Raw genomic sequence first — 23794 nt, forward strand, 5'->3', positions numbered from 1 at the left:
ACAAGAAGCTTGAATGAACTACCATATCGCTGCACAGCGATGTGGTAGTTCATTGAAAACTACAAGCCAACAGCTGCTAAGGCTGCCAGGACTTGAAGGCACCCATTCACAGAACTCTGTGAATCAGTTATGCGGCTACGTGGGCGTAGCCCCACACGGCCGGCTGTGCGCTGTTTTCAAACCTGTCAGTACGGGGAGACTCCACGTACTATCTGTCAGAGGGAGGGAGGGGGGAGGTGTGGCTGGCACTGCTGCTGCTATGGGAAGGTGTTCCAAAGGCGAACTTATCCTTTAATATCTGTGTATCACCTAATGCTAGTCGCTTCACTAGGTTTATATAGGGGTTTACAACTGCTTTAAGGGATGGTTGAGTTTCTGAGTAAACCTAGAGGAAGCCGAGTTACTGTGTAAAATAAACTTTGCTTTAGATCATCGTAAAAGTTTTTTTCCAGTATTTTTTACTGAGCTATTCTGTGATATATATACATTTTGTCTAATATGTTTCGTCTTTTTACAGGATTGAAATATACAGAATTCTTCATGGATATAGTTGACACATTCAACCATTTAATCCCATCTGAGCACTTGGATGATGCCCTGTTTCTAGGCTCTAACCTAGAAAGTGAAGGCTGTGACGAATTTGCCACCGGCCAACATGTCATAGAAGATTCCTTAAAGAACATGCTCAGTGATAAAGATCCTATGCTTGGATCTGCAAGCACCCAATTCTGTTTACCAGTTTTGGATAACGTAGAGCATAACTTTCAGATACCACCATCAACAGGTATGTTAATTCTTACACTACCTTTGCTCTTCAGCTATGTAGACAAAGTTGGCACAAGATGCAGCAAAGAAACACGAGACACTGAAACACAATTGTTGATCTTTTCAATAAGCAAAGACATTTGTTTGTCAAGTTTAGGTTACTGAGGGCAAAGTTAGCATTAAGTCTATGTACACAAAGGTGCTGCGATTCCATTAAAATGGAATTTAAATGTAAGTGCTTATCTATAATGTTGGGATACCTAGGCACTCACATATACAGAAGTACTCTGCTGATACTAATCAGAAATTATATGCTAAAGGAACATTTTTACTGATTGTTCATGGCCCCAAATGCACACTGTTTGTATTTGGGGCTGTGCACTCGCACAGCTGTCAAATGGGAAGCAGCGGCTGCGTCTATGCAGCCGCTGCTTCCCAATTGACATGATTAAGAGTGCCTGCACAGGGATGCACAGAACACCTGTGCATCCCTGTTTGTGTAAATACATCTGTAGTACACCCGTGTGAAAGAGGCCTAATACTTGTGCATGTAAAACTTACAATAATAGAACACTGGCATTTCAGAACCCTAATTAGATTATATTGAATATACAAGGGATCTTCAAAAAGTTCTGCACTTTTATATTTTCGATGGAAATGGTGAGGGCTGGAGGAGTATTAATTCGTTGTGTCTGAGAGTGCCATGTGACTAGTCTGGCAAGCAGGCTAACCTTGCAATGTAGTATAAGAGTTGTCACGTTTTTGAAATTCCTAATAAATAGAGTTAGAAAAAAGTGCAGAAACTTTTTGAAGAACCCTTGTATATATTGGCATTAAAACGTACCTTTCTTGTCATCATTTGTAGTGTGTCATAAGTGTTTGAAATTTTACTTTTGGCTCAGTGCAGATATCACTGCTGCATATCCATTAGATACCTGTGCTTGTGGTTGTCCCTCGGCCAGTCAAAAAAATACTGCCTGCGGGCTGCGAGTTATGTGAATAGCCAAGTTAAAAGGTGGGCCGAGAAACAAAACCAGCGCTGGTGGGGAAAAAGCAGTGATTGTGACAGTGACACAGAAGTACCATAAAAACTGTACTATCTGGAATAACGAACATGAACATTTTTCAAACAGTCTCCAAAATACCACCACAAAGTTAGATAAAGGCTATATGAAATACTGATTCATGGAAATTGTGCCCAAAGTTTTACTTCCAGGCCCCTTGTAGTGGGAATGTGCGTTCACACATGCATTTTTTTGCACGTTTCTGTGGATTGCGAATGCAAATGCGTCAAAGAATGTCCAGAACCTTTTTGGGCACATAATGTTGTTCTCTTTTATTGCACATTTTGGAGTGTTTGTAGCACGTTTGTTGCACAAAAAAGTACACCCGCTAGCTGTGTTTGGTGTGCCATTAAGAATTGATGGCACCCAAACGTGCATTACACATTTTCCTTTTGATTTTTGATCTGCAGTTTGCTGAATCACATGATTCTGTCTGCAATTCCAATATGCTAAGGTGTGATTGGGGCCTGATAATTACTCCTGCTACTCATCCTACAGAATGCTGCTGTCTTCAAGAGAGGATTGCTGAAAATCTTCTGTGCCAGACTCTTTTGGTGCCTGCATTTGCTGCTTTGTTCTCTGGATTCATCTGCTGACCACTGTGTCACTACAGAACACAGTAGAGATTTAGGGGATGGCAGAAAGAACCATAGAACACAGGATGACCAGGCATCCAATATACCCGGATTACAAAGGGTCTTTAAAAAGCATACCTGTTAAGTGGAGTTTGGTGGCAAGTTAGAGGTAAGTATTCATGCTTTTCATTGCAGATTGTTGTGGTGGTTTTTTTTTTTTTTTTTAACCTGTATTAGATAGTGACAAAGTGACTTTAAGGGATTAATCGTGCGCTGTGGAGCGCAATAGCTATATTGAAGTGCGATGAACATCTACAGACGTAAACTGTGCAGGTAGTGACCTTAATAATAATTAGATATGAATTAGCAAATAAGTCCCAATCTCTATATTGAGGTGAAATTCGTGACTCCGGTGATGTAAAAATGAGTGTAGATTGCACTAACCAGATAGCGCAAAGTTATGCGCATTTGAGTAATTAAACCACTCCTGGTCCTCTGGATAAGAAAAGATGAAAATCTAAGGATCATATGGCCATCCAAGCGAAAAAACAGGTGATCAAATGGACATCACTCTCCAGGTAGGTATCATGTACAAACACCAGGGGTCACCTCTCAATAATAGATGCGGAGCAGGACAAGAATCCACCTTGGGGGGGGGGGGGCTCGCAATAAACCGAGCCCAAACAAAAAAATACTGATACTGTAGTATGTTTTATTAATAAGTGCCAAGCAAAGGTAAATCCAGGTAAAATCACTCACATTAATGTGACAGTAGTAAAAATGTCCGCCGGCCTACCACGTGGCCTGTGTGGCTTGACGTCACCACCCTGGCTCTTCCCGTGCCTGAGCACGTTCTCACGTTATCCCCTTTGATAACGTGCTCGGGCACGAAACGTGTTAGGGAGCAGCCAGGATGTTGACGTCATGCCGCACAGGCCACGTGTTAGGCCTGGCTGCCATTTTTACTATCACATTAATGTGAGTGATTTTACCTGGATTACCTTTGCTTGGCATTTATTAATAAAACATACTACACTATCAGCATTTTTTTTTTTGTGCTCAGTTTGAGAGCCCCCCCCCCCCTTAAGGTGGATTCTTGTTCTGCTCCGCAGCCATTATTGAGAGGTGACCCCCTGGTGTTTGTACAGGATACCTGCTACCTGGAGAGTGATCCCCCTGCTGGATGGATGAGTGTTCCTGATCCCTGGAGAATGATGTCCATTTGATCACCTGTCTTTTTGCTTGGATGGCCAGATGATCCTTTGTCATCTTTTCTTATCCAGAGGACCAGGAGTGGTTTAATTACTCAAATTCGCATAACTTTGCGCTGGTTAGTGCAATCTACACTCATTTTTACATCACCGGAGTCACGAATTTCACCTCAATATAGAGATTGGGACTTATTTGCTAATTTATATTTAATTATTATCAAGGTCACTACCTGCACAGTTTACGTCTGTAGATGTTCATCGCACTTCAATATAGCTATAGCGCTGCACAGCGCACGATTTAATCTGATTTATATTTTATGTTTATTTTGTTCTCAGCGCTGCGTATGTTTATTGGATTTTATGAAGGTTGAGAGGTTTTTGCCTTTGTCAGCTGCCTTGTTTCCTGCTCTACCCAGCGCTCGTATACCTATTGATATGACTTTAAGGGATACTTCTACAGATTTGTCTCTATTCCTACCCTAAAACCTTTCCATTTTGGCAACTGCTTTTAACGATATGTAGATTTTGAGCTTTAGTTATAAGTAAACCGCTAAGCCCTAATCTCCATCTCTACCCACTCCTCCTTGCCTTTGATATTTGCAGAGAGCAGTAGCACCTGATGGTCACAGAAACCTTGCTTCACCTTCTCTATACTGTGCAAGAAGCAAAATCACAGCAGCTAATTGGGGGAACAATTGGACCTGGGTGACAGACTGGAACAGAGTTTTGGTTCACAGATTTTCTAGTTAGCCTTTCACATCTGTTCCCTCCTTATGTACCAGAGAAATTTTTACATTTCTGCTATGGACCTGTTTATTCGGCAACACATTTGTCATTAATAAAGCCAACAAGGTAATCCATACTATATACGGTGTATCCTCTTTTTTTTTTTTTTTTTTTTTTCTTAAGGACAAACAAGGCTTTCTTTTTATGTTATTGTCTTCCAACAGCAACGTTTTTGTTCACAATCCTTTGACGATAAGGTGCAACAAAACTAAACAAAAAGCACCTTTTTTGAGCAGTGTTTAAAAATAAGTGCTGTTACTGCATATAAAATGTTCACATTTTATTCCGTAACTTGTCCTGTTTAAAATGACACTAAAATTATGATTTTGGTACAAAGCATACAGTGGGGAAAATCATTATTTGATCCCTTGCAGATTTTGTATGTTTGCCCACTTACAAAGAAATGAAGGGTCTATAATTTTTGTCAGAGGTGTATTTTAAATGATCGAGACAGAATGTCAACCAAAAATCCAGAAAAAAACACATGGTACAAATTTTTTAAATTGAGTTGCAGTTTAGTGAGTAAAATAAGTATTTGATCCCCTACCAACCATCAAGAATTCTGGCTATGTGATCATGTGGTACACAGATTAGTCCTGTTAATTTAAGAAGGTGCTCCTAATGATAATACGTTATGTGTATAAAAAACACCTGTCCAAAGAATCTTTCTTCCATTCAAACCTCACCATCGGCAAGACCAAAGAGCTGTCAAAAGGACGTCGGGGACAAAATTATAGACCTGCATAAGGCTGGAATGGGCAATAAGACAATTAGCAAGAAGCCTGGTGAGAAGGAGAAAACTGTTGGAGCGATTATTTTGTAAATTAAAGAAATACAAAATAACCCTCAATTGCCCTCAGTCTGGAGCTCCATGCAAGATTTCGCCTCATGGGGTAAGGATGATCATGAGAAAAGTGAGGGTCAGCCCAGAACTACACAGGAGGAGTTTGTGAATGATCTCAAGGCAGTTGGGACCACAGTCCCCAAACAAACCATACTCTGCCATGGTTGGAAATCCTGCAGCACCCGCAAGGTCCCCCTCCTCAAGAAGACACATGTACAGGCCTGTCTGACGTTTGACAGTGAACATCTAAATGATTCAGAGAAGGATTGGGAGAAAGTGCTGTGGTCACATGAGACCAAAATTGAGCTCTTTGGCATTAACTCGACTCGCCGTGTTTGGAGGAAGAAAATTGCTGACTATAACCATAAGAATACCATCCCTACAGTCTAGCTCGAAGGCGGAAGCATTATGCTTTTTGGCTGTTTCTCTGCTAAAGGTACTGGCTGACTTTGAGGGGCCAGTGGATGGAGCCATGTATTGTAAAATCTTGGATGAGAACCTTCTTCCCTCAGAACACTGAAAATGGATTGTGGATGGGTCTTCCATCATGACCGTGATCCAAAACATACCGCCAAGGCAGCAAAGGTGTGGCTCAAGAAGAAGCACAATAAGGACATGGAGTGGCCTAGCCGGTCTGCAGACCTTAATCCTATAGAACATTTATGGAGGAAGCTGAAACTTCGAGTTGCCAAGCGACAGCCAAGAAATCTTAAGGATTTAGGGAAGATCTATAAAGAGTGGACCAAAATCCCTCCTGAGATGTGTGCAAACCAGGTAATCATCTACAAGAAACCTCTTACCTCTGTGCTTGCCAACAAAGGTTTCTCCACCAAGTACTAAGTCATGTTTTGCTTGGGGATCAAATATTTATTTTACTCACTGAACTGCAACTCAATTTATAACATTTGTATTGTGTTTTTTCTTGATTTTGGTTGATATTCTATCATTTAAAATAAACTTATGATAAATAATTATAGACCCTTCATTTCTTTGTAAGTGGGCAAACTTACAAAATCTGCAGGGGATCGAATAATTATTTTCCCCACTGTAGCAAAGTTATTTACGAGGTGTAAATATACACTCACCAGCCACTTTATTAGGTACACCTTGCTAATACTGGGTTGGACCCCATTTTTCCTTCAGAACTGCCTTAATTCTTCATGACATAGATTCGACAAGTTTTTGGAAACTTTCCTCAGATTTTGGTCCATATTGACATGATGGCATCACAAAGTTGCTTTAGATTTGTCAGCTGCACATCTATGATGCGAATCTCCTGTTTCACCACATCCCAAATGTGCTCTATTAGATTGAGATCTGGTGACTGTGGAGGCCATTGGAGTACAGTGAACTCATTGTCATGTTCAAGAAACCAGTTTAAGATTATGTGAGCTTTGTGACATGGTGCATTATCTTGGCGGAAGTAGCCATCGGAAGGTGGGTACACTGTTGTCATAAAGGGATGAGCTTGGTAAATAGGCGACGAGAGAAGGAGACCAAGGAGTTCATTTGAATTAATAGAAATAAAAAATGTAGTAATATGTTACTTTGTACCTTTTTTGTATAGTTGCAGTCTGGACCAGTGTTGTTTTATAAACATTGAATCAGATTGCTCTTCTCTGAGTATACTGTAATGCTGGGTTACGGTACACTTGGAGGGGGAGTCCCAGAAGCAGGGCAGAGAGACTGGATGTTAATTATTACCACAAGCAAATCTATATATATCTTGCGAGCCAAGCAGTATCTACTAAATATCCACCTTAACCTCCCTGGCGGTATGATTATTTCAGATTTTTGGTGCTGAAAGCGGTACCATTTTTTTGCATGGAAATATGTATTTTTTTTAATTGTAGGCCTGTAATTTTTAGGAAAAACTCACTGAAATCTGTCCGAACAAGAGTCTAGTAAACATCCCGGGTATGATAAAATTTGAAACACAAAATCATAAATTATAATTTAATAAATAATCATAAAAATAATATAAAAATAATAAAAAATGTAATTCAATAATATAATCAAACCAAAAACACTGAAATTTGAAATATAGCGCCAAGTTCGCACATCACTGAGCTTAGTCGCAGAATCGTTTTCAGTGTCTGATGACGAATTTCCCCATAAATCATTACTCAATTCTGCAAGTGGTTCTGATTTACTATCGCTGTTCTCTAGCCGGTCTAAAACCGCTTTTGACCTAAAGGGACACTTTTTGGATGCCATGGCCATTTCTCAGTTTCCAGGCAGAAAGAACAGACAAAATGCAGGCAGGGCGCCGGACAAAGCACTCAGGACAAAATGTATGTGAAATTGGTTGAGACAGCAATGTTTTACTATGAAAAATGTAAAAAAAAAAAGACATTTTTTAAAATTTTTAAATTTCCCGCCGCCGCCGGCGGCGCCCGTACGTCCCGACGTCACAGGGACAGGACACAGAAGCCGGATGCCGGCATCGGCTGGAGGAGATGGCCGGGGGCGCTGCAGGGGACACATCGCGGGAGCGCAGGGTAAGGTAAGTGAAGCACAAATGCCGGAGCAGTGCCGCATGGTATTCCCGAGTGTAGCTCGGGGTTACCGCTCTTGGTACTGAAATGTTACCCCGAGCTACACTCGGGAATACCGCTAAGGAGGTTAAAGCACAAATCTGGACAAAATATGTCCTTGATATTACTGGATTGCAAACACCCAACACATAACTACCACTGTGTACATAAATTATTTCACCATATTGTGTTGCGCTCCTTATTAATTAATATCTCTTTAGATACTTATAATCCCAAATTAAATAATCATATATTTCCTAGTGATCAAATATACAAAAATTGTTTAAACATAAATTCATAACTTTACCATAAATTCATATATAATAATAACTTAATATATAAAATATATTATTAATCCATAGCCGTGATTATATAATAAATTATAATTAATTGTGAATCATAATTCGTGAAGAATAATGATTTAAAAAAAATTTGTGAATAAATACCCATATAAAATTAATTGATTAATTTAGTGCAAAAACAAAGTCCCATTATTCAAAAAAATATATATATATAGTGACTTTGTGCTATAATTGATCTTCAATCCGTGACTGATTGTGAATCCGTGACTGTATTTGTGAATCCTCCAATTAGTGCAGATGTAAGCTCACCTCCTTATCTGCCTACAATTAGGCTATATGCGCTTTTGGTTCACCTCCTTTGGAACCTGCTGGATTAAGATTTCTCCTCTTTAGATTGTGGAACAGGGATATCCTTTAGCACTGATTATCCCCTCTGGGGTTAATCTCACGGTGATACAAGCCCCTATACTCTCCTCTCCATGCGTTTCTCCACATGCAGGAAAAAAATGCCAAACATAGTGTTTTATCCTTTTAAAACACTGCTTTATTACTTCCAAGTAGTACACTCACATATAGTGAAATCGATATGAGGCAATCCAGTGAGTAGCGAATCCTCCTCCGACCATTGAGTCATGCACCCACCGTCTGTCAAACAATCCTGCTTTCTCCGAGTGACGTTGCAGCCCCACCCCTACACGTTGCTATCAATACCCCCTGATGAAGCCACGTGACCAGTGGCGTAACGTGTAGGGGTGGGGCTGCAACGTCACTCGGAGAAAGCCGGATTGTTTGACAGACGGCGGGTGCATGACTCAATGGTCGGCGGAGGATTCGCTACTCACTGGATTGCCTCATATCGATTTCACTATATGTGAGTGTACTACTTGGAAGTAATAAAGCAGTGTTTTAAAAGGATAAAACACTATGTTTGGCATTTTTTTCCTGCATGTGGGAAACGCATGGAGAGGAGAGTATAGGGGCTTGTATCACCGTGAGGAGTGATTAACCCCAGAGGGGATAATCAGTGCTAAAGGATATCCCTGTTCCACAATCTAAAGAGGAGAAATCTTAATCCAGCAGGTTCCAAAGGAGGTGAACCAAAAGCGCATATAGCCTAATTGTAGGCAGATAAGGAGGTGAGCTTACATCTGCACTAATTGGAGGATTCACAAATACAGTCACGGATTCACAATCAGTCACGGATTGAAGATCAATTATAGCACAAAGTCACTATATATATATATATATATATATATATATATATATATATATATATATATATATATATATAAAAAAAATTTTTATTTTTTTGATTAATGGGACTTTGTTTTTGCACTAAATCAATTAATTTTATATGGGTATTTATTCACAAATTTTTTTTAAATCATTATTCTTCACTAATTATGATTCACAATTAATTATAATTTATTATATAATCACGGCTATGGATTAATAATATATTTTATATATTAAGTTATTATTATATATGAATTTATGGTAAAGTTATGAATTTATGTTTAAACAATTTTTGTATATTTGATCACTAGGAAATATATGATTATTTAATTTGGGATTATAAGTATCTAAAGAGATATTAATTAATAAGGAGCGCAACACAATATGGTGAGAGAGACTGGATGTGTTATACGTCCTGTGTCCAATGGGGACATTTTTCTGGGTGTGTGTAGCACTAACACTCCTAAAGTCTGCAAACTAGTTAAAGGATAGGTTCACCTTTTGTAACATGGTACACCCATATTCAGGGTTTAACATGTTACAATCTGACCGGCCCCCACCCCGCTCTTCTCCCCTTTCACCTAGTTGTCGTCATTTAAAAAAAATGTGGCTGTGCGGGGCCCTGGCCATGTGGCCGCATCATTCATTCTGTGAATGGGGAAAACTACAAGTCCTGGCAGCCTTTGCAACTGTTGGCTTGTAGTTTTCAATGAACTACCACGGCACTCCACAGTTCATTGAGCCTTCCTGTCAGTAGTATTTGCTTACTCATACGGGATGTACGAGCAAGTAGACATACTGACAGGTCAGGGGGAGACCTGCATGGCACCAGCGATCTGCTGATCTGCTTTAAAGACTCCATAAACAAAAATATAATAAATACACATTTTTTGTTTTACTTGCAAAAAAATGTGCATTTATTATAATTTTTTGTTAAAAGGCAAACTTATCCTTTTTAAAGTGATTCTAAGCCATTTTTGTTTTCATTAAAATAAAAAACATTTCACTTACCTGCTCTGTACAACAGTTTTGCACAGGGCATCCCTGATCTTCCTCTTCTTGGGTCCCCTTCTGGAGCTTTAGGCTCTTCACCTGACCTTGCCGATTAGCTCAGCCGCAGCCTACCCATCCCTCCAACCGTTTTACTGATTGGCCACTACAACAGGTGAAGAAAAGCCAAGGGATTGGACCTTCACACTGATGCTGTATAGTGGCGGAGGCACTGATTGGCTAAGGGGGGGGGGGGGGGGGGGGAGTTCTGATTGTAAGAATGGACCCCCGGGGCCTCGTTCACTGCACACTGGGGCCACTAGTGCCTCTCTGGAGAGGAGCTCTGCTGCTGTCCCTCTACATATCGGTATGTGCACCCAAACATGTTCCCATTCACCATTTAAGAGCACCTGTAATCTGTCTACCTGCTAGAAGAACTCTGATGGGAAGGCAGGATATTGTCCTACAAAGAGGAGCAAATCCCCCCCCCCCCTTTTCCCCTTATATCAGATCACACTGCAACATCTAATATGGCACTCACCATAAGGTTAATAGTGACTGATCATTACTTCCTCCTGGATTGGTCGGCTCTCTTGTAAAAGCAGCCCGACCACCTAACTAGCTGTAGGATTGCTTTTACAAGCAGTGGGAGGGAATATCTCCCCCTCCTGCTGCCTTCCACGACTTTCGCAGGCTGTCCTATCCCACATATTCAGGCTGTAACATGTTACAGATGCACCAGTCTCCGCTCTCCCCGAGTCACGGTTTTGACAGCTAGCGGGGGATTATCTCCCCTCGGTGGTTGTCCCAATCTGAAAAAACATGACGATGTGGGGCTCCACCCACCCGACTGCATCATTCATTCAGAGTTATGTGAAAACTCCAAGTACCAACAACTTTTGCGGCTGCCAGCTTTTAGGCCCCATGTACACGGGACACTTCTGAATGATGGAAACTGACTGCTGGAAAACGTAGATTAAAAAAGTCTGTTTAGCTGCGGTATGCGTTTAGAAGCGTTTTTTTAAGATAACCTCAGGAGACCTTCCAAAATGCCCAGAAAGCACTGCAAAACAGTAAAAAATTAACACTCGATAATTTGAGAGAAATAGAGCAGTATTTTTTTTTTTTTTTTTGGGGATGTGTTGCAGCTCATTTCTGTGCAGAAATTATTGCAGCAGTGTCTAACATATTTTTTCATGCAAAACCTCAAAGTATGGTGTGCCAGGTCCATTTGAGTACCGGGAAAACACTTTGCATGCATTTTTCATGATGAAAAAGGCTCTGGACAGCATCTGGAAACGGAAGAGTTAAAAAAAAAAAAAAAAATTTCGACCGCAAACGCCCCTAAACGCAGTTAGCCACGTTTACAAGTGTTTTGCGTTTGAAATGCTGATAAAAATCTACTGATGAACGCAAGTTTTCTGCATTTTAAAAAAACGATTGTAAACTCAACTGCCTGTAAACGACTGTAAACGATTATGTGTACACATAGTAAAACATTAGGGTAAGTTCAGGGGCTGCTGAAAAAAACACTGAACATCTTCTAAACGTGAATTTATCAGCTTTAGTGTACATGAGCCCTTAGTTGTCAATGAACTACCAGGGTGCCGTTGAGCTTTCTATGTAGTTTGATTCTTCCTGTCAGAGTGCAACTGCCTGCACAGGTACGGCAGACAGCTACACAGTCTGCAGAACCCTAGCATTATACCCATGATCTGCTGGTGGTAGGTGCAATGTTTAACAGGCTCCTAACAAGAAAAAAAAAATAAATGTATATATTTTTTTTTGTACCTGCAAAAAAAAAAATGTGCATTTATTATTTTTTTTTTTTTTATAAAGGTGAGCTTATCCATTAACAGAGCAGACACTAGAGCTTGTTTTGGCTGCTCAGCATGCGCTTGTACTGAGCACCCAAGTGCTTCCATGTTCGGGGGTAACCTGAAGGAATAAATTTTTTTTTTTTCTTTTTTCTCATTGGGGCTGGCGCCTCATTAAAGCATTTAAAGGTTTAAGTCGCCATGAAGCACAGCACAGCCATGCAAAGCAGTGTGCTTACAGTGAAGCACAAACACAGAACATCAAGTAAAACAGCGCACAGTTAACCCTTTAATTGCTTCATACCCAGTGCCGTTAGCACAGTGTCAGTATTTTTTATTAGCACTGATCATTTATTGGTGTCACTGGGGATGTCAGTGACACCAAGTCAGTTCCCCTCAGTGTCAGAATGCCCACCACAGTCCTGCTGTAAGTCGCTGATCGCCGCCATTACTAGTAAAATTAAAAAAAAAAAAAAGCCCAGTATATCTACTGCCATTTGTAAACGCTGTAACTTTCATGTAAACAAATTAATTTACACATATTGGGTTTTTTTTGTTTTTTCTTTTTAGCAAAGGCATGTAACACAATACATTTTGGCCTAAATGTCTGACAAAATGTTTGTGTTTTTTTTTTTTTCACTGGACATGTTTAATAGCAAAAAGTAAAAAAATATTGTTTTCTTTTTTCTCAAAATTGTTTTTGTTTTTTGTTTCTTAAAGCGCAAACAATTAAAACTGCACAGGCAATCAAATACCACCAAAAAAAAGCTCTATTCGTGGGAAAAAAAAGACGTAAATTTCATTTGAGTGCAGCATTGCATGACCACGTAGTTGTCTGTTAAATTAACGCAGTGCCATAGCGCAAAAATTGGCCTGGTCAGGAAGGGGGTAAATCCTCTGGAGGGCAAGTGGTTAAGGATTGGTACAATATTTGTAAGTTTTATATGTATTCATATTTGGCAGAATTATTTGTAAACATTGTCTGGGATAAGAGTTGTTTTAACTAATGTTTAATTTTTTTTTTTTTAGGTGTTGGTCTTGAGGATATAATGGATGTTGGGGTAGATAAGGTAACTGCTGTTGATATCAATGATGAAGATGATCTAATTCTACCAGACAAGAATCTTAACAGATTAAATGAGCCTACCATAAAATCACCAAGGAAATCGCCACGTTTAAAAGCACAAGGTATGTCTTGTTGCCCATTAAGAGAACTGTAATTGACACACATTTATCTTATAGGTTTAATCTAAATGTGATGCAGAAATTGGATTCCTCTTGCAGAGCACTAGAAAATGCTGGACTAACGTGTCTAAGCAACACTGACCACATAATTGTAACATGGAGGGGCGTTTAGAGGCAGAATAGAAAAAAAAAAAGTAATTCTCCTGATAAACAGGCATTTTTGAGCTCAAGTGTGCATGAGGCCTGAAACATTAAAAATACATATTTCATACTTTCTAAATCTTTATATGTTTGAGCTAAACTTTTTATCCCTTTATACAGTGAAGGAAATAAGTATTTGATCCCCTGCTGATTTTGAATGTTTGCCCACTCACAAAGAAATGAACAGTCTAAAAATCAAATTGTAGGTGTATTGAAACACTGAGAGACAGAATAGCAACAAAAAATTCAAAAGAAATGCATGTGTTCATGAAGGAAATGCGTATTTGATCCCCTATCATTCAGCAGGCTTTCTGGCTGCCAGGTGTCTTTCATACAGGTAACCAGCTGAGATTAGAAGCAGTCTCTTAAAGGGAGTGCTGCTAATCTCATTTTGTTACCTGTATAAAAGACACCTGTCCACAGGAGCAATCAAACAATCAGATTCCAAACTGTCCACCATGTCAAAGAACTGTCCAAGGATGTCAGGGACAAGATTGTAGACCTACACAAGGCTGGACTGGGCTGCAAAAGATCGCCAAGCAGCTTGGTGAGAAGGTGACAACAGTTGGTGCAATCATTTGCAAATGGAAGAAACACAAAACTGTCAGTCTCCCTAGGTCTGGTGCACCATGCAAGATCTCACCTTGTGGAGTGCCAATGATCATGAGAACAGTGAGGAATCATCCCAGAACTACATGTGAGGATCTTGTGAATGATCTCCAGGCAGCTGGGACCACAGTCACCAAGAAAACAATTGGTAACACACTACGCTGACAAGGATTGAAATCCTGCAGTGCCCGCAAGGTCCCTCTGCTCAAGAAAGCACATGTCCAGGCCCGTCTGAAGTTTGCCACTGAACATCTGAGTGATGCAGAGGAGGACTGGTTGAAAGTGTTGTGGTCAGATGAGACCAAAATCAAGCTCTTTGGCATCAACTCAATTTGCCGTGTTTGGAGGAGGAGGAGGAATGCTGCCTATGACCCCAAGAACACCATCCCAACTGTCAAACGTGGTGGAAACATTCTGCTTTGGGGGTGTTTTTCTGCTAAGAGGACAGGACAGCTGCACCGCATAAAAGGGACGATGGACGGGGCAATGTACGATCAAATCTTGGGTAAGGACCTTCTTCCCTCAGCTAGGGTATTGAAAATGGGTCGTAGATGGGTGTTCCAGCATGACAATGACCCAAAACACACAGCCAAGGCAACAAAGGAGTGGCTGAAGAAGAAGCACATTAACTACCTGCCGACCGCAGATAGCCGAATGACGGCTGTACTGCGGCTGGCCAGTTCTGAGTGGACGTCCTATGACGTCCTCCCAGAACGCGCTCTCTGGGGAGCGCACCCGGCGATCTCCGTGATCGCTGTGTCCTAAGGACACAGCTGATCACGTGATGTGGTAAAAGGCCAATCACAGCGGCCTTTTACCACGTGATCAGCAGTGTCCAATGACACGCTGATCAGAGGGAAATGCAAGTGCCGGTTCTCGGCTGCACTTTCCTCACGCTGTCAGATCGTGAAGAAAGTACTGCCGAGAACCGGCAGTTGTCAGAGCGGGGATCGGCACCGATCATCAGGGCACTGATGATCAGTGCCCTGATGATCGGTGCCCAGCAGTGCCACCCGCAAGTTCCGCCCACCTGTGCCCAGCAGTGCGCCCACTAGCTCCGCCCACCTGTGCCCAGCAGATCACCCACCTGTGCCCAGCAGTGCACCCACCTTTGCCACTCTGCAGTGTCACACACCTGTGCCCAGAAGTGCCACCCACCTGTGGCCACCCACCTGTGCCCTCCCATCAGTGCCGCCCACCAGTGCCACCCACCAGTGCAGCCCAGCAGTGCTGCCAGTCAGTGCCACCAGTCAGTGCCCAGGGGTTGTGCCAGTCAGTGCCGCCAGTCAGTGCCCAGCAGTGATGCCAGTCAGTGCCGTCTATCAGTACCCATCATCAGTGTCACCTATCAGTGCCGCATATTAGTGCCGCCTATCCGTGACACCTCATTACTGCTGCCTATCAGTGCCCATCAGTGCCGCCTATCAGTGCCCATCAGTGCTGCCTCATCAACGCACATCAGTGAAGGAGAAAAAATACCTGTTTGAAAAATTTTATAATAGAAACAAACTTTTTTTTTTTTCAAATTTTTTGCACTTTTTTTATTTATAGCGCAAAAAGTAAAGCGCCCAGTGGCGATTAAATACCACCAAAAAGCTCTATTTGTGAGAAAAAAATTATCAAAATTTCATATGGGTACAATGTTGCATGACCGCGCAATTGTCAAAGTGCGGCAGCGCTGAAAGCTGAAAATTGGCCTGGTAAATAAGGGGGTATAAGTGCCTGGTAGGCAAGTGGTTAAGATCCTGGAGTGGCCTAGTCAGTCTTCAGACCTTAATCCGATTGAAAATCTGTGGAGGGAGCTGAAAGTTTGAGTTGCCAAACATCAGCTACCAAAACTTAATGACTTGGAGATGCCAAGAGGAGTGGGCCAAAATCCCTCCTGAGATATGTGTAAACCTGGTGGCCAACTATAGAAAACGTCTGACCTCTGTGATTGCCAACAAGGGATTTGCCACCAAGTAATAAGTCATGTTTTGTGAAGGGGATCAAATACTTATTTCCCTCTTGAACATGCAAATCCGTGCATAACTTGTTAGATCTGCATTTCTTTTGAATTTTTTGTTGCTATTGTCTCTGTTACAATACACCTACCATTCGATTTTTAGACTGATCATTTCTTTGTGAGCGGGCAAACATTCAAAATCAGCAGGGGAACAAATACTTATTTTGTTCACTGTATGTCTCGCACCATCTTCCAATCACCATGACACTCCAATTTCCTTAATGGGAGAATAGATCCAAATTTTGGCGCTTGAATCCTTCCTTGCTGGGAGATCCATCCCATTTGATCCAATTGCAGGAAAGCTTGAGTTTTTCACTCTCAATGACACCCCTGACACCTCCCCAATGACTCGCTGGCTAGCGCATAAGTGTGTCATGCAGGGACATGTTATTGCCTTTTCCATGAAAATGAAGAAGGCTAGGCAGGCTTCGATAGGCTTCTAGCTCACATTCGTACTCTGGAAATTAAGCATAAACGCACGCAGGCTGTGCAGGCCTTGGAAGTCCTGTCTCAATCCGGACAAGTCTGGTTGGAGAAACTGGGTGGTCAGGTATGCAGGAAATTTACTCTTTGCTCGAAACTCTTTTTTATGAGCACGGCAATAAAAACTATCATTATTTGGCTAGGGCACTTCAGAAAATCAAACAGGACATGGCCGTTCACTCCATTAGGGATCAGTGGGGCAAGGCTCACCCTTCTACAGAGGCTATTGCATCTCAGTTTGTTCGATACTATGAAAAACTGTACAATTTATCGTTGACAGGAGAACCTCAGAGGACTGCCTCTGAATGCTCGAACGCAATACAGACATTTCTCCGTCATTATGGCATTCCTCTTTTAACCTCTACTGTAGCAAAATCCATTGACAAGCTGATCTTGACTGAGGAGGTCCTTACGGCACTTAAGAACGTGAAGCCAGGAAAAAGTCCAGGACCAGACTGCCTGCCCACCTTATATTAAACGTTTCAAGATTTGTTTCTCCCTCCCTTTCTTCGGGCATTCAATTCGTTGGAGGAGAACTTGCCACCCCCGACTCAACTTTTGGAAGCTCACGTTACTGTCATTCCAAAACCAGGAAGATATCCAACACAGGTTCAAAATTACTGCCCAATTTCCCTACTAAACCTGGATGTGAAATTGTTCGCAAAAGTTCTTGCTAATCTTTTATTGCTTCACCTTAGGTTGTTGATGTCTTTGGATCAGGTGGGTTTCATCCCAGGCAGAGAAGGTTGTCACAATACGATTAAGGCTTTATACATACACCATTGGCTGACCTCTTCTAACTCCCCTGGGTTCTTTCTCTCAATGGATGCAGAGAAAGTATTTGATAGAGTATCTTGGGAGTACAGGTGAAACTCGAAAAATTAGAATATCGTGTAAAAGTTCCTTTATTTCAGTAATGCAACTTAAAAGGTGAAACTAATATATGAGATAGACCCATTACATGCAAAGCAAGATAGTTCAAGCCATGATTTGTCATAATTGTGATGATTATGGCTTACAGCTCATGAAAACCCCAAATCCACAATCTCAGAAAATTAGAATATTACATGCAATCAATAAAACAAGGATTGTACATAGAACAATATCAGACCTCTGAAAAGTATAAGCATGCATATGTACTCAGTACTTGGTTTGGGCCCCTTTTGCAGCAATTACTGCCTCAATGCGGCGTGGCATGGAAGCTATCAGCCTGTGGCACTGCTGAGGTGTTATGGAAGACCAGGATGCTACAATAGTGGCCTTCAGCTCTTCTGCATTGTTCGGCCTCATGTCTCATCTTTCTCTTGGCAATGCCCCATAGATTCTCTATGGGGTTCAGGTCAGCCGAGTTTGCTGGCCAATCAAGCACAGTAATCCCACGGTCATTGAACCAGGTTTTGGTGCTTTTAGCAGTGTGGGCAGGTGCCAATTCCTGCTGGAAAATGAAGTCAGCATCCCCATAAAGCTCATCTGCGGAAGGAAGCATGAAGTGCTCCAAAATCTCCTGGTAGACAGCTGCGTTGACCCTGGACTTAATGAAGCACAGTGGACCAACACCAGCAGATGACATGGCTCCCCAAATCAACAGAGACTGTGGAAACTTCACACTGGACTTCAAGCATCTTGCAGTGTGTGCCTCTCCATTCTTCCTCCATACTCTGGGTCCTTAGTTTCCAAATGAGATGCAAAAGTTGCTCTCATCAGAAAAGAGGACTTTGGACCACTGAGCAACAGACTAGGTCTGTTTTTCTTTAGCCTAGGTAAGACGCTTCTGACGTTGTTTGTTGTTCAGGAGCGGCTTGACAAGAGGAATATGACATTTGAAGCCCATGTCCAGGACCCGTCTGTGTGTGGTGGCTCTTGATGCACTGACTCCAGCCTCAGGCCACTTCGGAAAGCCCCAAACACTTTTGATTGTCCTTTTCCTGACAATCCTCTCCAGGCTGCTGTCATCCCTGCTGCTTGTGCACCTTTTTCTTCCACACTTTTCCCTTCCACATAACTTTCTATTAATGTGCTTTGATACAGCACTTTGGGAACATCAAACTTCTTTTGCAATTACCTTTTTGAGGCTTTCCCTCCTTATGGAGGGTGTCAATGATGGTTTTCTGCACAGCTGTCAGGTCAGCAGTCTTTCCCATGATTGTGATTCCTACTGAACCAGACTGAGACCATTTAAAGGCTTAGGAACCCTTTTCAGGTGTTATGGCTTAATTAGCTGATTAGATTGGGACACTTTGAGCCTAGAATATTGCACCTTTTCACAATATTCTAATTTTCTGAGATTGTAGTTTCACCTTTTAAGTTGCATTACTGAAATAAATGAACTTTTGCACGATATTCAAATTTTTCGAGTTTAACCTGTATATGGCGGTAGTGCTATCAAATGCAGGGTTGGGATCTAGAATGCAGACCTTCATAGGCTCCTTTGTATTCCAACCCATCGGCCTCAGTGAAAGTCAATGGGTTATTGTCCAATGCCTTTTCGGATGCGAATGGAACGAGACAGGGTTGCCCCTTGTCACCCAATATTTTTGTGATGGCATTAGAACCCTTCCTGAGATGACTTAGAGCAGACCCAGATATAGCTGGTATAGAAATTGCATCGTGTATTTATAAGGTGGTGGCTTTTGCGAACAATATCTTGATATGTTGTCTAATTTTAAATGTTAACCTCATGAAATTGCATGCTCTCAACATCACGCTCTCGAACGAGACGGTTGCACAGTGCCAATATGAATTCCCATTTGAATGGCAGCCCAAGGTAATCGCCTGTTTAGGGATTTTTTTGCCCTCATCTCTATCTGATTTATACTCTCTCAATTTCCAGTCTCTACTTCACAAAATAGAAGATGATTTGGCTAGTTGGAATAGCCTCCATCTATCTTGGTTTGGTAGAGCGGCAGTGATCAAAATGACCTTATTGCCACTCTGTCTATATCTTATGCAGGCCATTCCAATCTCTCTCCATCGTATCTTTTTTCACACAATACGGCGACTGTTTTCCAGATTCATTTGGAAAGGCAGCACTCCCAGGATTGTCAGTTATGCCAACCAAAATGCAGGGGAGGATTGGGAGTGCCAGACCTTGGGTCTTACTATAGAGCCTGCCTGCTCACCAGAATGGACTGGCACATACATGCACAGACGAAGGATTGGATTGGCCTAGAACAGGAGGTAGCAGCTGGATTGCTATTGTCGATACCTTGGCTACCTACATCAGGTGCTGCAAAGCACCTGGCGATTCACCCACTCATTGGTGCAACACTCTCGTGTTTTCGATGGGTCTTTAGGGCTCAGAGGGTGTCTTCCATACTGGGCCCGATGACTCCTGTTATAGACAACCTAGCTTTCCCTCCGGGCCTACATCCCTCCTTTCATAGGACATGCCTTACCACCTCTTACATCAGAGTTGGAGACTTTTTTCAGAAGGGCAAATTTCGATCATGGGTGGACTTGGCTCACAAAGACTTTCCACCACCCTTTCAGTGGTGGTCCTATTTACAGATCAGCCATTTTGTATTTGGATCGACGTACCGCTCAGTGTGTGGCAGACAACTCACCTTTTTTGAGACACTGTCTTTCCAAGGACCCTCGAAGACTCTCTTGATTTCTTTGATCTATCTTAAAAAAAGTATCCTGTTCTCTTGTATTGCTTCCTTTGTGTTCCTGACAGTTCCTCTGCTTTTCTATTAAAAATTGACTACACTAAGCAGGAGAACAGTGTTCAGTTCTCTTGAAATGCTGGGAACTCAGCCCACTCTCCTCCAATGCTCAGATATCTGCTCACACACTCCTCTGCACAGCCATTCCCTAGTAAGATCAGTGTACTGCTGTTTCTCTTTCCCAAGCTCCTATGCAGCTGAGAACAGAGGAGATGTGATTATATATATTATTACAGGGCTTGAAAAAGCCTCTCACCAAATGCGAGGAGAAATTCCTCTGTGGCGAGCGGTGAGCCCAAATGAAGCATGGAGCGACTGCACCTGTGCTCCAAGCCTCATTGTGAAACAGAGTTCCTGTTTACAACTTCCGGCTTCTGCGGCACCGCCGCCGAGGGGACAGGTGCAGGAGAGGTCCGCTCTCCTCCACTGAGAGGAGACACCCTCTCCACCGCCGCGGGGGACTTCGGGGGGGGGGGGGGGGATGGGACAGTAAATACTGTATACAACATGTCATATCACTATAATGGAGTACAGGGGAGCTGGGATATACATTACTCAGTAATGTATATCCCAACTCCCCTGCACTCCATTATAGTGATATGACATGTATACAGTAATGTATATCCCAGCTCCCCTGTACTCCATTATAGTGATGACATGTATACAGTAATCATTACTGTATACATGCCATCACTATAATGGAGTACAGGGGAGCTGGGATATACATTACTGTGTACAGTTTTTTATATTTTTGGACTATTTATTCTAATGAAAATGGGGCAACAGATGGAGAGTAAGGTGTGGTTGTTTTTTTTTTTTTTTTGGGTTTTTTTTTTGGGGTTTTTTTTTTTTTGACCGGCTAGTAGGTCTGGACTCGAAATTTTAACCCCTGTATTATATAGATTTATATATCCACAAATGTTTTTCTTTCATTTCTATTTTAAACTGAATGGGTTGTGTTTACAATCACTTTACGTTTTGTACATTCACATTGGAACTGAACAACAAAGTATAATTTTACACTTTTTTGCCTTACATATTTGATAGTCTTTAATACAGTGTTTTATTCCCTTCATTGCTTTGTTTATTTAACAGAATCCACAAGAACACTGAGATCTAGTACAATTGAGAAGACATTGAATGCTGCTGTGAAGGTTGCAAGTCCCAAAAAATCTAAATCTTCCCGAAAAGACACAGCAGTTGATGATAAAGCAAAAGATGAGGAACATATTTTGCACATCAGTGATGATAAAAGAAGCAATAGCACACAGAATTCAAGAAGATCAACAAGAATAGCAAATAAGGACTATAAAGATAAAGTAACTACAGATCAAAATAACTCAAATAAGGAGACGTTAGATGAAGAATCTGGTACCATAAATGATATTTTGTCAAACACACAAAGCATACTGGAAAAAGAAGATGGTAACTCGGAAACGTTGCATAACGATTCTCTTATTTTGAGTACAAATTCTGAAAAAGGTTTGGAAGAAGTGACAGAACATGATTTGAATAATTCTCAAGGAGACCATTTGACAGATGATGTCTTAGAGACACCTGCAGATGAAAAAGTGTATAATAACAACTGTCAGACTGATGATAAAAAAACAGATGTAATTTATGATAAAGTTCATCAAGAGCTTGCGCTTTTATCTGGAGTTGAATGTGACATGGGAGTTAAGACGGTGTTGCACCCAGAAATTAATGTTGAATGTATGTTGCAAAATACTGTTAACAGCTCTGTCCAACAGTGTGAACCAGACAAAAATTCTATTGCTTCTGAAGTTATGAATACTAGTAACAAATGTAATTCTTTAGAAGATATATCCGTTGTTGAAAGTTTAGTACAGAATTGCACAGAAGATGAAGAAAGCAGTGACAAGTTACAGACTATGGAAAAGAAAATGTCAGCTGGAAATGGTTTTGGAAACCCAAATCATAACCGAAAAGGTGCAAAAAAGCTAAAACCCGGTTCTGCTAATGTACCTACACTGACAGAAAATTCAGCAAAAAATATTGCTTCCCCAAAAGAGGGCTTGCATTCGCAACATCAAAAGGGTAGGTTTAAAAAAACTAATATAACCCCCTCTGAATCTCCAGCTCTGTCTGACAAGTCGAAAATCATTAAAGTAACGAAAAAAGGGGCTGTAGCTACGAAAATCCATAACATTCCAATAAAGACTACAATTAAAAAGAAGCCACGTTCATTTGAAAAAAAGGGTAATCCCTCAACATTATTAAAACAGCTAGATGATGCATTACGGGACAGTCAGGGAAGTTCGAAAGAAATGTCACAAGTTGTGTCATCTCATGTACGTTCTAGGAGTTTATCCCATTCTAGTGATAAATCCGTAACTAAACAGTCATTATCAAAAATCACTCCACCCTCAAAGGACATGGGGGAACCGAAAGAAGCAGCTGAGCAATCGGAAGAGAAGACAAAGCTTAAAAAGTCACTTCCACCCCGACAAAGAAGAAGTAGTAAAAGTGTTTCTGTTGATGAGCCACCTTTGTTTATTCCTGACAACATTCCTACTGTAAAAAAAGAAGGAGCAGAAGTAACATCACCAGTTGATAAGTATGTTTGGAATCCAACAAGACATTGCAGTTCATGCAGAAAACTTCACGGAAATAGGTAAGGATCCTTTGTTAGCTTGTTCTTTTTATAAATCTTGTGTCTTGTAGAACTTGTTGAAAAAATATTATTGACATCCCAATAGTCATATACTCCGTGCAGAAGACAAATAATTTACCATAATTACCTGTATGCACACTCTGCAGCATTATATAAAGGACAATACTCAAGAAAAAGTATGGGTTATGTGGCTCCTAAACCCTGAATCAGGTCACCCTCATTGAAATTGGGTGTTGGAATGTTAACAGAGACTCATCCTGCGCTGTGCTGTGTTCCACAGACTGCACAAATCCTAAACTAAATATAGTATGTAGGGCTGCACTCTGGAACCCTGCACCGCTCAGAACAAAAAAACCCCACAAAACTAACAGGTAGCTGCTGTTCTTAATCACTTCAATACTGGGCTCTTATAACCCCTTCCTGCCCAGGCCAATTTTCAGCTTTGAGCGCTGTTGCACTTTGACAATTGCGTGATCATGCAACACTGTACCCATATGAAATTTTTAGCATTTTGTTTTACACAAATAGAGCTTTCTTTTGGTGGCATTTAATCACCACTGAGTTTTTTTATTTTTTGCTAAATAAAACCAAAAAACACCTGAAACGTTTGAAAAAAAAAAACGCACTTTTCTTCGTTTCGGTTATAAAATTTTGCAAATAAATAACATTTCTTTAGAAACTTGGGTCAAAATGTATTCTGGTAAATTTCTTTGAAAACAATAATTGATTTTGTATTTTTTTTTTCAAATGTTTCTATTTTTTTTATTACATTTTTTTCATTTTTTTTACGGTTTTATTTTTCAGCACACTGTGACCAAAGCAATACAATGTTACCATAGTAACATTGAACTAGTCTGTGCAAGTGATCAGGATTTTTTTTTTTT

General features: G+C 41.1%; 1 protein-coding gene across 2 annotated transcripts in view; it reads left to right on the forward strand.

Annotated features, from left to right (window-relative positions):
* PHF3 (PHD finger protein 3) overlaps positions 1-23794 on the forward strand; it is a 127883-nt gene that overhangs the window by 32407 nt on the left and 71682 nt on the right. For both annotated transcript variants that reach the window (XM_089681319.1, XM_089681320.1), the window contains exons 2-4: positions 518-784; positions 13157-13315; positions 21371-22910. In XM_089681319.1, coding sequence (XP_089537445.1) covers positions 541-784; positions 13157-13315; positions 21371-22910 — 1943 coding nt within the window. In that variant the 5' untranslated portion in view covers positions 518-540. The remainder of the gene's footprint in view (positions 1-517; positions 785-13156; positions 13316-21370; positions 22911-23794) is intronic.

This window comes from Staurois parvus, unplaced genomic scaffold (assembly GCF_062004578.1).
Source record: "Staurois parvus isolate SC_StPar_1 unplaced genomic scaffold, SC_StPar_1.0 ptg000264l, whole genome shotgun sequence".
Taxonomy (NCBI): Eukaryota; Metazoa; Chordata; class Amphibia; order Anura; family Ranidae; genus Staurois; species Staurois parvus.